Source organism: Vigna angularis, chromosome 8, assembly GCF_016808095.1.
Source record: "Vigna angularis cultivar LongXiaoDou No.4 chromosome 8, ASM1680809v1, whole genome shotgun sequence".
Classification (NCBI taxonomy): domain Eukaryota; kingdom Viridiplantae; phylum Streptophyta; class Magnoliopsida; order Fabales; family Fabaceae; genus Vigna; species Vigna angularis.
In genome coordinates, this window is record NC_068977.1 from 22,308,254 (window position 1) to 22,324,955 (window position 16,702).

The 16,702-nt window shown below is 33.0% G+C and overlaps 1 protein-coding gene across 1 annotated transcript; it reads right to left on the reverse strand.

The window, feature by feature from the left end:
* Nucleotides 1–15,430: 15,430 nt before the first annotated feature.
* LOC108319463 (vacuolar iron transporter homolog 2) lies at nt 15,431–16,479 on the reverse strand. Its single transcript, XM_017550608.2, has one exon. The coding sequence runs from the start codon at nt 16,370–16,372 to the stop codon at nt 15,695–15,697; it is 678 nt and encodes a 225-aa protein (XP_017406097.1). The 5' UTR covers nt 16,373–16,479; the 3' UTR covers nt 15,431–15,694.
* Nucleotides 16,480–16,702: the final 223 nt, after the last annotated feature.

Sequence of the window (16,702 nt, forward strand, 5' to 3'; positions counted from 1 at the left end):
GATACAGCTATCACGAATATGCAAAACTTCTGCCAATGGCTCAAAGCTTTGGTAGCAGGTATGTTTTAGTGAATATGTGTTAGTCTATCTTATTGTTATTGCCATAATTATAATGTAATGTGGGAGGAAAAAAAGAGTGGATGCTTTGCTGTTAACAAGTTTAATCTTGTTTTAAAATTCACTTAAGAAAGTTATGCAGATGAAATCATGCAAGATGTTTAACTCAGTTGTTTGATTTACTATAATTAAAGATCAGTTAGTTATGATGGGAAAGAAGGTTTTAAATCAACTGAAATGTGATTATGGTGATGTATGGTTTTTATCCTGTATTTGATCCTAACTTGATGCTTTCAATTCTTAAGTATCCCATTATGGGAAAAAATACCAAATTACTAACATGAAAGAAAAATGAGGAGGATTTTCTAAAAAATATTAAGGAACTAGAAAAAGTTTTCCAACGAAGATTCGTAATATATATTGATCTATTCATCCTCGATTCATAAATAAATGTCGATTTTTATTACAGAGATATTGATCATATCTTCTTTGTGAAATGCTGATTTTTACTATACATACTGATATATTCATCCTCAATTCATAAATAAATGTATATTTCAAACTTTAATACACACTACTCAACTAAATTATTGACCATGATGATGAAATAAACATTTATAGCAATGAACATTATGCAAAATAAGATATAGGGTTAAATATATCTTTTTTAATTCTTGAATATTGATTCGAAATTGGAATTTATTTTTATTTGAAACTTTAATACATTTTTGTCTTTAAAATTTAAAAATAAATAAAGATAATTTTTTTAACATAATTATGTTTTTTTATGTGTCAAATGCATTTCAGACTAATATTTTTCAATTCTTTATTTTATTGGTTTAAACCCTCATTTGATCATCATATTTGTTGGTCAATCTCAAGTGGGTCATCGTTTTTTTTTTTCGGTCTCAATTGAGTTCATAAACTTGTAAATTATCTCAATTGGGTCCAAATATTTGAAAAATTGAGTCAATTAAGCTCTCTCCGTTAAGTTTTCATAAACGGCGTTAAAATTGGCTAACGTGGTGTACACTTAATCTACTGATATATATGTCTTATATTAGGTGGAATTTGTTATTTAATTTGTTATTAAGTATTTCTAAGTGTTATATGATGTGTTATATGACGTGTTATGTTATATTATTTAATTGTCAAAAATTAAGAATTTCTTCGGATTAGAAGATTTTTAATGAAATAGGGTTAGAGGGTCGTCGCGACTTGAAAGAGCCCTCGGCCAACAGCGACATTGATGATTGTTGAAATCGAACAAATCAAACCACAACAACAAGGAGATTTCACTTTCACTTCAAGAATTCTTCACAAGCAACCAAATGGAAAATCTTCACACAAAAATCGACTGCAAAGAAAAGGAGAACATGGACATTGAGGCTATAACACATGGACTTATGTTCGTCATAATTCACTTGAAGGATTTGAACATCAGGATTCATCTCTGCCAGTTGACATATCTTAGGATTAAGAACTTTGCAGCCACTACAACCAGGAGAGAAGAAATCAACCACCACCAGCTTGTCCCCCGCGTTTAACAGTGACTACACAAGGTCTTGGACAGAAGTCACCTCTTTCATTTTGGGTTGAAGCCCCTTTTCCCACCATTTATGAACATTCCCTATTCTAAGGGTCATCTGAGCTCTCAACCGCGAACTGACCCTATTCGGTATTCCTCTATTTACATGAAAGTGAAGCTTTTTACCCTGAAACTCAGAAGAGGACTAAGATCTGCGAATCTGAGACTTTAACTTGGGAGAAGGGTACCCTTCGACGCCAGAAACGAATCCAAAGAATCAAAATTTCGTTTAAAGGTTTGGAACTAGAGCAACAAGATCGTTATCAAACAAATCTGAATCTGGTGAACCAAACCCCTCCAAAAGCATAAATCCGAACACGAACGCGAAGCGGAGACGAAGAAGACGCGATTGGGGTCCTTTTGGCGCTGCAGGGCAGAGACCTTGGGCTCCGTCATGGCGGAGAGGAAGAAGAAGCATTTGGCAGCGACGACCCTTTTGTTGGCGGCATTGTTGGGAGCACGAAGCGAGTCCAAGGGAGAAACGCAGAGGGTGAGCGAGTTTAGGGCTTGCATGACGACGAAGAACGATGGCTGGGTGAGGTTATTGCTTCGTCTTCTCACTCTCGTGTGTTCTTCTACTGAATTTACATATTAAATTCCTAATTCCCTTTCTCTAACCTTATTTTATTAAAAAATTTCTAATTCTAAAAAATGCTTAACATTACTAATTCATTTTGTGCCACACCAAACAAGGTTAATTAAGTTAAAAAATTTCATGTAATATAATAGTTTTACGTCAGCACATTAAGCGTACACCACGTAAGCCAATTTTAACCAATATTAACGTCGTTTGTGAAAACTTAACGGAGATGGCTTAATTGACTCAATTTTTCAAATATTTGGACCCAATTGAGATAATTTATAAGTTTATGAATCCAATTGAGACCGAAAAAATACAATGACCCACTTGAGATTAACCAACAAATATGAGGACCAAATGAGTGTTTAAACCTATTTTATTTAATACATTCTCACTTCAATATCAACTAAAAAATGCATTTGACACAACAAAATTAACTAATTGAGTTAAAATGATCATATTAATTCATTTTTATAGTTGGAATACCATAATGTAAAGTTTTTGAGAATGATGAATTTCAATTTTGTATAATATTTAAGAATAAAAACCATATTTAACTCTTATGAATAAAGTTTAAATTCATGTGCAGTAAAAAACATAACAAATTGATCATTTATTGAAATAAACGTGGTAAATTACTCTCGTGTATTTTATTATTCATTTATATGAATCAATTTTATTTAATTTTTGCAGGTAACCACGACATTTTTCTTGTGTTCCTCTTTCAAATTTCATGCAAGGGACTCTTTAGATCTTGTGTCAATTGTGGTGTAAATGTTTTTTTTTCATATTGTGTTGCAAAAGGTTATTCTTCAAATGAAACACGTTTCTTCATTTAATAATGATGTATCTTTTGACTTCAAATATGCTTGTAACTTGTAACTTTTGTTTTATGATTAATTCTTTTTATATTATAAAATTTATTTGTGGTAATATATTTCTAGAGATTGAATTAGGTCCTAAATTCAAAATTACAAACATAGAATGTTGTAGAATTAAGTTAAATTTACATTTTACTCTCTTAAAGTAGTGAAAAAAAAATATTAACAATCACGTTATAGTATATTTATAAAAATTTGAGTAAAAGATTTCAATTGAATCATTTTAAACTTACCATTTGAATTAAAAAAAATTAAGGTTAAGAAACGAATCATCATCACTCATTTTATCTCTACACTACAAAAATCAACAATTCATAAATAAAATTGAGTTAGACACAATTTTCTTACATAAAAGGAAATATAATATTTTTCATAACTACGTGTCCAGGTTCTTCACCATCACGGTTTGTAAGGTTTACAAAATTCATGAGTGTTAGGACGCATAGAAATATGTTACAAGCTGATGATTTTATCTGTGTGCTTTATTTTCTGTTTTATTTTCATTTTTGGCTTTAGTGTTTACAAATATTTTTTTATATAAGACCATGTATTCAAGGGTTACAATGTTAAGGTGAATAATATTTTCATTCTTTGGTCACCGTTTCTCTTAGTAGTAGCGTAGGTTTTCTAACATGGTATCAAGAGCCGGTCCTGGTTCCATGGAGACCTCCACACCGGTTTTTTTTTTCTATTCCATTTCGAAAAAAACTCATTGATACTAACTTTTTCCTTTGACAACAATAAATCAAACCTGTGATCAAAGCCCATTGCCTACAACGCTTTCTTGTTCACCTGGCATACCTAGGATCAGCTTTCTCCTTTATTGGCTTCAATCCTCTTTATCGGCGTCCTTCTTAGCTCGTACCATTGTATTTCTGGTTTGGGAGAAGATACATGCTCATCTCACTTCTTAGCTCGTACCATTGTATAATATTATAGTAATTACACTAATTATTCATCAATATTTGTTTGTATTACTATCACTAGTAGAAAAATCCATTTTTAACTCGTGATATATGCCCCGGTTTTGTAAAAACCGAAGCATTAAAGACGCGGTGGCAGTTTAGAAATTAAAATGAAGTTATATGCTTCGGTTATACAAACAACCGAGGCATAAAAAATTTACGACACCGGTTAATGAAGGACCGAGGCATAAAGATCTGATACTGTTTCGGGTTAATGTAGGACCGAGGCAGAAGGATGCACGTTTTCCAGTTACGGCCTCGGTTAATAAAAGAACCGAGGCGTAACGTGTTCACCTTTTCAGTTTTCAGGCAGAGACCCTTCATTTCCCACTTTTCATTTCACCTTTTCAGTTTTCAATTTCCCACTTTTCATTTCACCTTTTCACTTTCCCTCATCCCCTCCCTCCTCTCCTGCAACCCCTCCCTCCTCTCTTGCAACACCTCCCATTCTCCAGTGCGGCGACAGTGCGGCGACGGTGCGGCGACAGTGCGGCGACGGTGCGGCGAGGCGAGACGATACCAGATCTGACGAGACGAGGCGGTGACGGTGACGACACGAGACGGTGCGACGAGGACAGATCTCGCGACGGTGCGGCCAGGCGACACGGCTCGCGACGGTGCGGTGAGGCGAGAGCTCCGACTGCGCGACGAGGCGAGAGAGATCTCGACGGCGCGGCAAGGCGAGAGAGATCTAGAAGGCGCGGCACGGCAAGGGAGCTCGCGACGGTGCGGCGAGAGCCCGTGACGGCGCGGCGAGAGCCCGCGAAGGTGCGGCTGGAGCCCGCGACGGCGGCTGCAATGGAGGAACTGCGTTTTTTGCTTTTTGATTTTTGGTTTTTGTTTCTGTTTCTTTGCATATGGATAATGGATCTCTGATTTTTTGTTTGGTTTGGATCTCTGATTTTGGTTTGGATATCTGATTTTGGTGTTTGGATCTCCGTCTGCTCTCTGTGCTTCCTGTTCTTCATGTTTGAATGAAAAAAATTGCTCTCTCTACTTCCTGTTCTTCATGTTTGGATGAAAAAAATTGCAGAAAATAGGAGAAAAGAGGAAGAAGTTTAGCCATACAAAGAACAAACAAACGTAACAACACTGATCTCGGTTCAGAATAAAAAAATTAAACAACTTTACTACCTCGGTTGTCTGTGAACCGAGTCAGAATCTGAAATCTTTTGATTCGGTTCAGAACCGAGTCAAAAAATCCATTCTTTTTACCTCGTTGGAATATACACCGGTCCTAGAACCGGTGTCTATAAGTGAAAATGACCGAGGCGATATGTGCTTATTGCACTAGTGTATAATTATAGGATCTTGATTGTACATTACTACTTGTATTTAAACAATACATGATCAATGCAAATCATCACATTCAATACCAATTTTTTATATTGCTATCAAAGCTATCAAGCAAACAACTCTTGATCCATAACCACAATCATCATGTCATCCGCTTCCAATCAGAAAAATGACTTACCTTCTACCTTCTACCATCCTTAGAGCATGTATACTTGATGGATTAGAATGTCCATACCATATCATTGTTGTAGAGAACATGACAACAAAAGTCAAATCTAGTTGGGAAGCCCAAGATCAAGCTATTCTAGGATGGCTGACGAATTATATGTTAATTGACATTGTAGAAGCAACCAAGCCATGGTGTTCATGGTTTAGGTGTTGTGGAATTTGGTGGTGACATGGTTGAAGTTTGTTAGGGTTTTGGAGGGATATATTGATGGAAAATTTTCTAGCTAGGACAAGCCAAATCTAGAAGTAAATCAAGTCATCGGTGAAGATTGTGGAATTTGGTGGTGGTGAAAGGTGTTGATAGCTCATGGTTTTTGTGAGTTGTATGGTGAGGGAAGATGTGTCTAAAGATTCTCAAAGAGAGGTTGGGCTAACTCATGGAGGATGGTGGCTAGAGGAGGCCACTTGGGTTGCTCTAGCCTAGGATGACCTTAAAAGAGTAGTATAACACGAAAATGGCAGCATCACTTTACTCTAAATCAAAGGTGATCACATGAAGAAGAGCATCTCTATTTATAGCCTAAAGTGTCTCAAAATGGGCTAAAACTTTAACTTAAAAGAGCCACCTTGGCTTGGAGAGCAAGGAGAAATCTTCTCCAATAGGAGGGAGACAAGTGGCAAAAATCCCCTCAATGTGGCCAATGTGACCTTTCTCCTCACTTGATGACACTCAAAGAGTTGTTCAACTTTCATCTCTCAATCTAAGTATGCCTCAACATCTTCTTTACTATGGAAATGAGGGAGGTCTACTGTAATCTCTAATACAGTGTGCTCTCTATCATGAATTCTATGTAGGTGAGGTTGATAGTATTAGTTTGCAAGCCTACTATCTACCTTAGGGTGAGTTCACTTGGAGTTTTAGAACTCCTCCTTGTATAACTCATACTTCTCTTGATTTCTTGCTTTTTGTTGTTTCTCATTAAGGACTCCAAGTTCTTCTTCCAACTTAGCAAGATACTTTTCTCTTTTAATTCTTTCTTTTTCTTTGAGAAGAGTTTCTTGCCTTTGCCAAATTTTAAGTGACTTTAGCTATTTTGCTAAATTTTTCAAAGTGGGTTTTGCATCCTCACTAGAGTCACTTCCAATTTCATAGGAATTCGTCTTAGACATCCTTAAATATTTTCAAAAAGATGCAATGCAACAAACAAATACTTAAATTTCAAAGAAAGTTCCTTAAGAGATTTAAGGAGTCAAAAGACACCCAAGTTCACTTTTAGAAAATGGAGGTAAATCACAATGGATTTCTTAAATACCAAACATTTCCTAGCCAAACTTTACCTTAAGCACTCTTGAACAAAATTTCTCAAAGGAAACTAAAGTTCAAATTAAAGTTGACACACACTAAGCTATCACAATTAAAGAAAGCAAATAAACTAGCTATGCGGCCTAATGATTACGTTAGAAGAACTTTGGTTCCCCCAACCAACCAACTAAAAAATAAATTTACTAATAATTAAAGGTTCTTGTTAGGAGATTGGATTGAGCACCAAAGACTCCCCCAAGACACCTAAAAAGGGTGTGAGTTACAGGATAAAAAAGAAAGAAAGATTACAAAGTCAAAAATTGCAACCAAATCAAAGCTACCTCGCAAGGTGTTTCCTTTCTTTTTGGCTACCACTCTAGACTTCAAGCTCCCTTTGGTTCTTCACCACCTAGAAGGATACCTCTAAGATATTGGATCACCTCAAAAAGAGAACCTACACCACACAAAGTAACCAAAACCAAAATTGTGGAAGAAGAAATAAGGAATAAAAGCAATAAAAAGATCCAAAAACAAGAAACGCTTTGCGAAAGAAATTTAATTGTGACAAAACTAAGAAATCTAAGAAGATAAGAAAGAAATTAAAGGTTAATAAAGAAAGAATAGTACTTAAAAGAAATCCTAATGAAAGGTGCTAGAATAGATTCACAAAACAAAAGTTACTAGAAGAAAAGAGGGTGGTTCTTATTTTTTGGAAACTTTGACCAAATGGGGCGCTAAGGCCACTCTTTTAACATCATAGCCAAGACTTTTAGCCACTGGAAAGTGAAGATAAAAACCTAAAACAGTGAGCAAAACGTGTTCCAAAACAGATTGCACAAAAATAGTGGTAGTGGTCTAAGCACACAATATTTTTCAGCACTTTTCTAGGCTATCTTTAGTACTCATTTCAGGCCTTTTGCTTAAAAGCTTTTAGCACTTCTTTTTACACTCTTTTAAGGTGAAAAATAAAACCACCACACACTTGGAATAGAGGTGATTTATGGGTTTTGAAAGGCAAAAAGACAAGAAACACAAAATAGAGAGAATCTTATTAGAATCAAATGAAGTTGAAAACTAGAAACGTCAATAGGGAAATTTTTTTTTTAAGAGTTTTCCAATGATCTAATTGCAAGTATGAACCTAAAACATCAAAGATAAGACCCTCAAATGGTAGTATATGGTGCAGTTTTGCAAACTAAGTTATATATATTTTATGATGATTTTTCAAAGTTTAAACTTGGAAATAAAAACATGTAAAGGATTAAACATGACTCTAGACAATATGGATGGATTCAAAAATCAAAATAACACAAAATAAGCATATAACAAAACAACAAGGAATGACTCAAAACGAAAAAGCACAAAACAGTAGCCAATACTACCAAAATAGAACTTGAAAAACGCTAGTGACAACATTTTGGAAACTTTGACCTTTGCTAAGTGTTTTACTCTTAACTTTCTCCACATAACTCCAAATAAAATGATTTTTTTTTAAACTAGACTGAAAAGGCTTTCATTTGAGTACTTTTACGTATTTTTTGGACAACTAGACTAGATGCAGTTTAAGTTTCAAAATCATCACACCTTACTGCAAAAAAAATTATAGATGAAAAAAAACACAAGACAAGTAAGGAAAGCATTAAACAACAAGGAAATAAAAAAGGATCAAAACTAAGAAACTTAGCTCTTTGAAGAACCAAGGCTCTTGATACCAAATTATGGCAAATTCTCTAGTTAGGACAACCCAAATCTAGAAGCAAATCAAGCCATAAGTTTATGGATGAAGATTGCGAAATTTGATGGTGGTGAAAGGTGTTGATAGCTCATGGTTTTTGTGAGTTGTATGGTGAGGGAAAATGTGTTTAAGGTTTCTCTAAGAGGGGTTTGGCCAACTCTTAGAGGAAGGTGGCTAGAGAAGGACACTTGGGTTGTTTTAGCCTAGGGTGACCTTAAAAGAGTAGTATGGCACAAAAATGATAACATAACTTTACTCTAAATCAAAGGTGATTACATGATGGAGAACACCTCTATTTATAGGCTAAAGTGTCTCAAAATGGGTGAAACTTTAACCTAAAAGAGCACCTGGGTGGCTTGGAGAGCAAGAAGAAATCCTCTCCAATAGGAGGGAGACAAGTGGCAAAAATCCTCTCAAATATATTTGCTTGTGCTTGAACTATATGTTATGCATATTCATTGTGATTATATTTGTGATATGCATATTCATTGTTTAAGAATTAATCTTTGAATATGTTGTTTTTGATTATGTACATGATGATGAAAATTGTATAATGAACATTTTTGTTGATGGACATTAAAGATTTGTTTTATAGTTATCTTGCACAAAATGGCATAACAAATGTTTGATATTATTGATGTGTGTGCTTGATACATGTATTAATGATTGGAAAAAGGTTTACATGGTTAAACAGATTGAAAATGTGTTTTTGGTATAATTTAATCTGTTAAGAAATCCATGTAATATGTTAAATTGTTTCAGATTTCTTGTATACTTTATTGAAGGCAAACTATTCTGTACCGTAATATACCTGATTCCACCAACGGTCGACAAATAACCCGGGCGACCGTTTGTCAACCCTTCTCACGATCGTAATGTCACGATCGTAGGCATGTCGAACGCTTTCTAACATCATAGCGTTTACATGTGATGTCGACCACTTGGCGATCGACAACCAGGGATGTCGCGACATATAGCGCTCGCACGAAAACTCGCATGTTTGCGTCGATACACAAGACGATCGACATATATTGAGCGATGTCTACATTAGCGGTTAAGAATAAACAGTTACGAATATTAGTCAATGCCACGAATCACGGGAATAACTGACCCAGTATCGGACACGATCTAATAGTTACAACTCCCAGGTAGTCAACTTCGGTAACTGACCGAATTTTCAGGTAAACGGTTTATTTTATAATTTTAAAAGGTACGTTTTTCCCTTTAGGAAAAAAGATTATTCTTTTTCTTGATCACTTTGAACTGAAAAGATTCAGGAGATCCCTTTTCTGACTTGAGCGTCGGAGTGCCCTTGCAAGTACCCAGCCCATTTTCCCCTCAGAGAGCATAACACAGGAAGAGAGATATCACAGTAACGGCATCATAGGAAGGAGCAGTTGAGATTTGTTAGGTTCGTATCTCGGTTTCACATCCATACTGAAACATATTCTAACATAATTTGGTATACAATCTGTATAACTGATTAAGTAAGAAAGTTAGCCAAGACATGTTTTCAAAAGAGTGAAATCTAATTTAAAAGAAGTTTGAAATTGAAATTTTGCTTAAGTGTTGACATAACCGATTATATAATCTTTGTACATTCAATTTCATAACTAACATTTAATTGAGTTTTCATTACAAAAAGCGTCCAAGAACCATCTTGAAGAATCAAGGATTAAATATGGGTTAATACATCAAGATTCTTTCAAGAATTGTGCTCAAAGGTTTCTGATCATATATTGGAGTGTCTCATGTGAAGATCAGGTTTATCTTTTTCAATCTGTAGATTGAGTTTTCTTTGCGTTTTTGCCAGAGGAGAGAAATGTTTTTGTTCTCATTAAGAGTTGGGATTGCTCTCAAGGTTTTCTTAGAGACTGGAATTGCTCTAAGGTTACAGAAAGTTGGGATTGCTTTTTGGCTTGTGAGAGTGTGAGGGTGTTCACCTCTTGTTTGTTGTAATTAATTGTGAGTGGGGAAGGAGAATGCATGGAGAGGTAGTCTCTATATTCTTGCTTATAAACTAAATCATTATAGTAGTATCCTTCAACTAAGGTTGTTGAAGAAGACTGGACGTGGGCTTAGCCGAACCAATATAAAAGTTTGTGTTTGTTTTTCTATCCTTTGACTCTTTACTACATTATTTCATTATTATCTTGTGCGTTAAAGATCATTCTAAAGATCTCCAAAAAGATAAAAAAGAAAAAAGAAAGCATTTTTTATTGAAAACCAATTCACTCACCCCTCCTCCCCTTGGTAAGAGAAACAAGCCATAAATTTTCTTACAAACCCAATCAAATTCCAACCTAACCAAGCACAAAACACATAAATTAGGGCACGAGCGAGAAAGGAAGAAATAGGCACACCTGGTCTCTCAATAAGGCTTCACTAGAGCTTCAATGCACCACTACAATGGTCTAAAGGAGGTGCGACAAGAGGGGCAACAAGAAGCTCTGCCAATGACGCGCGAGAGGAGGCTCTGTGACGGAGTTGTAAAGGATGACAATGTTGCTCAAAACGGAGGTCAACGGACTTCACACGCAGACTGGAGTGAAGTATGAGGACATGACGGAGGTTGTTGAAGGACAAAAACATGTTGCTTAAAATTCTAAGGAAAGAAGAAAATGAAATTGGAGGAGGGAAATCCAAAACATAAACTGATTTCATCAAGGAACTTATCAATGATATATATATATATATATATATATATATATATATATATATATATATATATATATATATATATATATATATATATATATATATAAAATGCACAGTGACCTTCGTCGGTAATTAATATTTATCAACAAATCTTAGACCGTCTATAATGTTTTTCTGGTAATTCCCTTTTTCTTATAGAGGATAGTTTTTTAGGTGGAGAATTATATCATCTTATAACTTAATAGCCGAATAGGTCGTCTATTGTGTTGGATATTCTACAATATTAAGAAATGTATGTGTAGATGAAGGGGATAAGTGTAAATGAAGGAGATAAGTGTATCTAAAAAAGATAAGTATAGATAAAGAAAATAAGTATAAATAAATAAGATGAGAGTAGAAAAAATAAATGAGTATAAAAAAATTTATATAAGAAAGTAAAATATTTTATGAGCGAAAAATTCGAATTGAGAATAATATATGAATATTATTCATTATCAAGAAAATATACAAATTCATAATATATAAATAAGTTTGCCCATAAATACGTTTAATAAGCAATAACAATATAGTACTATACCAACTATTTAGTCTTTCCTGTCACAGTAAATTGATTTGAATTTTTTTAAAAAAACTTTACTTTGGTTAATTATGAAGGAATTTTGGAATTTGGTGAACAATTAATAAAAATTTAAAGTTATATAACATTAGTAGGAAATTAATTATTTGATGTTAAAATAGGTATGGATTATTATGCATTGGAGTGAATTTCTCATTTGCACTTAAGAATTACAAAAAAGTAAGTTCTTTTCACACACTCACAAGACAACAGTCAGAATTTTCAACTAAAGCATATCCGAACAAAGAGAAATAAATAAGGTTAGAAACTTTTTTCCAACATCTATGCAAAAGTAATGAACTTATAGGTTGGTTGCATTCAGGGGATTTAATTTTCTTTCTCACAATAATTCTCTATCTTTATTTTATTTTTTTCTCTTTTGGTGATGTCTAAATGATTGTAGTGGAGAGGAGGACACATTGTTAGGTTGAGTACAAATTTAGTTCTTTTCTTTTGGTACTTTCAAATTTTTCTTGCAAATGAAATTTTGGACATAGAATAAAGCTACTTGTCTTTTGTAGCTTTCCAAAATAAAACAACTTGTTTGCTCAACTGAAAAATAATCAAAGAATCATCAAGTACAATGCTATGGGGTTGGTAAAAGAAAAAGTAGATGAAAGAAATTTATTGAGATTCTATTCCTTTTCTTGTTTTGTTGGATTTTAGGGAGAGGAGGAATTTGTTCTCTTCTTTTAAAAATAGAAAAAAGATTTAAAAAGAAAATACCCAGAAAGAAACTTTTTTGTCCATCACCATATAAATAATTGTGGATCGTTGTGATAAAATGTAGTACTTTCTTTAATCATAACTTGACACGTGTTCTTCTTCTTTCTTTAAATATGATAAGGAAAGGGGAAAAAGGAAACTGTGTAAGATTCTAATTCTTCTTTTCTTGATTGGTGGAGAGAACCTTTTTACAAAGAAGTTCAATTGATTCCTAACTATAATGTTGGGAACAGACCATTTATGCCTAGAACTATACAAGTTTTCCTTCTATCCATGCAACTTAAAACTTGTTTGCAAGAAAAACAATAAGAAAAATAATAATAATAATAATAATAATAATACAGATTTTTTTAATGTGAAAAGTATAGTCTTATAAAAAGAAAAAAAACTATCTAATATAAATTTATTATAAAAGTAAGATTACGAAATAATTTTTTTTAAAGACATTGTTTCTCAATGAATAACTAACAAAATCTCATTAACAAAAATAAAAATTTTCTTTTCTCTCTCAATTGGTGGTCAATTTAATATTAGTATTCAATTTACAAGTTTCCTTTGTATAGACCTTTTGATGAGAAGTATTATTTTGATATCTAAAATTTTTTTATACATATTTTATTTTTACTATTTTTATAAATGTTAACATTTTTATAATCAAAATACTCTTAAAAAGTACATTTTCAGTTGTTGATGAAGTGGTGTAAAAGAAACATTTTCTCAGGTATATATATTAAATACACTTTATGTGCATTAAAAGTTTCATTTAGTGCATGTTATTAAGTGAAATAAATAAATATTACATGTTCTTACAAGTAAAAGAAATATGTAAAAGTTAATAATCCCAGCTAATAATCCCTAGTTCTTAGTAAATGATTTCCTCCAATTATTTAATTAAGAGGTGTATTTTCCAACACCTAACTTAATTGGTTAACTGCTGTTAGAGTTCAAAGTTTGTAAGATGATTTTTAATTGATTAAATGTTACTTTTAGTATTTTATATCTTTTTATATTAAAAGAACTTATCTTGGACATTATTAAATTGTGAAATTTCATCCATGAATGAATTTAAATTTTCTATTAAGTTCTTTTATTGTTCTTCTCTTATATCTTTAAAATATATTGATCTTTAAAATAAACTGATGTACATTAATTTGAATGTTATAAAATATATTAAAAAATTAATATACCAATAAGTTTATTTTAAAGACTCGACAAAGAAACAATACTACAAAAAAAGTTAAATATAAAAATATAGGAGATCAAAATTAAATATATGATTAAAAGATACAAAACAAACTTTCTATAAAACAATTTAGATAACTCAAAATAAAAAGGGTTGATACGTATTGAAAAAATTAAACTAATAATCACATGAAGAGAACTAAAAACACCTTGCACTCAATAGTATTTTATAATGTTCTAATCATTATGTTTTTTTGTGTTATATTTTAAAAGTCTCAAAATGATATTTGGTACAAGAAGATGGGTTTAAGCCTAACTCAACCCCGTAAAATCGGCTTATAAGGTAAGGTTTGTACTGTTGGAAGTCTCACATCGACTAGAGATAAGGTCAAATTATAATATATAAGTGAGGTACAAACCTCACCTTACAAGCCAGTTTTGTGGAGTTAAGTTAGGCTTAAAACCCACCTTCTAATAAGTATCAGAATCATGGTTAAAACTTATCTTAGCGAGTTCTAAATGGCCTTCTAGAAAAATATCTTGATCTATTATAACTAAATTATTCAATAGATAAAAAGAACTACGTGTTATCATATTTATAAAAGTTTTAATTTGATATTTTGGTTTATAAAAATGTCTGCTTTGATATTTTTAATCAAAACATTAAATAGCTTAACATCATTTTGATTTTGTTACATGTAATAACTTTGTCAAAAATGAAAAATAAACTATTTTAAAAACATAAAAAATCATTTGAATTTTTTAAATTTAATACATTAAAATGCTAAAAGTGTCAGAATATAAAGGGTTAAAAACAACATTTTATTTTTCTAAATTTACTATAACTGTTCTCCTAATCCATATATATATATATATATAATTTTCTCCCAACAATATAAAGAAAAACTTAAAAGCAAACATTTATTACGCAAATAATTAAAGTGAAACTATTAAAGCATAGTAACACTCAATATAATATTGTGTCCCAGTTTTTATTTATATAAATTCAAGTTTTCGTATTTTTAAATGCGCAAAAGCAATAAAAAAAAAACTAAAACAGAAAACAAATACCAACACCCAACTTTATAAAGTAACAAAATCAACATATATCCAAAGAGAGATGCCAACCTGACTCAACCCATTAAGATGGTGGATTGACTAAAGAGTTGGTTCACTGAATAAAAAATCTGGAAAGAAAAAAGAAAATCTCAAAAATTATAAAAAAAATTGAACTCAAATATTTTTTTTGTTTGTTTAATTCAACTATCATTTATATAATAATATCCAAAAAAAATGTGGATTAACTTCTTTAGGAATGAATTGTCCTACCTAACCATCTTAATGACTCCAAGCTATGGAGAATCAGTTTCCCATAATATGGTTTACAGTGAATTTTCCTATGTTGAAGGATCTTTCTTGGTAATCCCATAACCCTTATGAATTCTTTTTTGTTGTTAGAAGTGAGCCATCACTATTTTCTTTACTATAAACTCAATATAATTTTTGATAACTTGTATAATACAATTTAATTAAACTTTTCAGTATTACAACATTAAATAGTGTCTACTAAAAGCACATAAATTTTTTTAGAAAATTAAAAATCACGTTTCATTGTTTAGTAATTTGAGAGTAACACACCATGGCTCACTGATTAATCCAAATATGATAATAAATCAACCCACAGAAAACTCCAAGTTTTATAATTATCAATTATCATCATTCAAAATAAAGAGAACTCCATGTACAGATTACAATACTTTGAAACACCTTACTCTCTTTTTGTGCTAGTTATACCAATCAAAACAACTTTCTTTAACCTATGTCTCATCTCATCATTTTTAGCAAAAATGAAGAGAGAGTCTACATAACTGCATAATTAACACAGTTATAACTATATATAACATATAACATGAATACAAAACAAAGATAGGATACTATTCTAGAGTCCACTTGAACCAATCAACTTGGTTAGACCAAAAGTGATGAACATGGCCATCCAACCCCCAAACAAGACCCTCAAAGAAGATCTCAACACTGGAGCCTTACCCAACACAGCCCCTAACCAACCAAAAACCACCAAAGCAACGGTCACGGCAGCCACAACCACCCCAATCCTCACCTTATATTCCCTTATAAAGGAGGCTGCAAGCAATGGCACCATTGCACCAACAGAAAAAGCTAAAGCTGATGCTGCTGCAGCCTGCAAAGGATTTGGCAAACCCTCTTTCTCTTCTTCATTGGTATCTTCTACTACTCCTTCTCTGTCACTACCAGACATCCTTTCTTTTTCTCTCTTCATCTGGGCAACCTCTATGTCAAGCTGTGAGTACACAGACACAAACTCCCCTATGGCCATGCTGCATGCTCCTGCCACCAACCCTGCAAACCCTGATAGGATCATGACCTTCAGGTCTTGCTTCACGGCTCCAATACCCATCATGAGTGATGCTGTCGAGACCAAACCATCGTTGGCTCCCAACACGGCAGCGCGGAGCCACTGAGATCTTTTCGAGTAGTCAAAGGTGTCCTCGGCTTCGATCTCCAGAGTTGTTGCATGTTGCTCAAGGTCATTGTTCGGAAGCTTGGCTTGGTTCAGGGATGTTTGATTTGATGACATGGTGGAGAGAAAGCTTGAGCCAACTGAAGAAAAAAATAATAAACAGAGGATGATGAAGAAGATGATAATGAATAATAATAAGAAAAGGAAGATGGTGTGTGGAGAGAGTGTGGAGGACACACGCTACCAACAAGGGTATTTATGGATGAAAATCCTCTGTTGTGGAGGCAAAAGTGGGGCAAGCCCACTGGTTAAAAGACAAAAAGATATTTTATTCACAAAATGTCATATAAAAATATGTATTGGGTTTTAAAAGTATGGTAAATTTTCTCACTTCTTAAAGATTGCATTAAAATTATAAAGGAGGAATAATTGAAGCTTCACTCAAAT

Bases quoted from the DNA above. Each gene is read 5' to 3' on its own strand.
- LOC108319463 (XM_017550608.2), bottom strand. From the start codon at position 16,372: ATGTCATCAAATCAAACATCCCTGAACCAAGCCAAGCTTCCGAACAAT.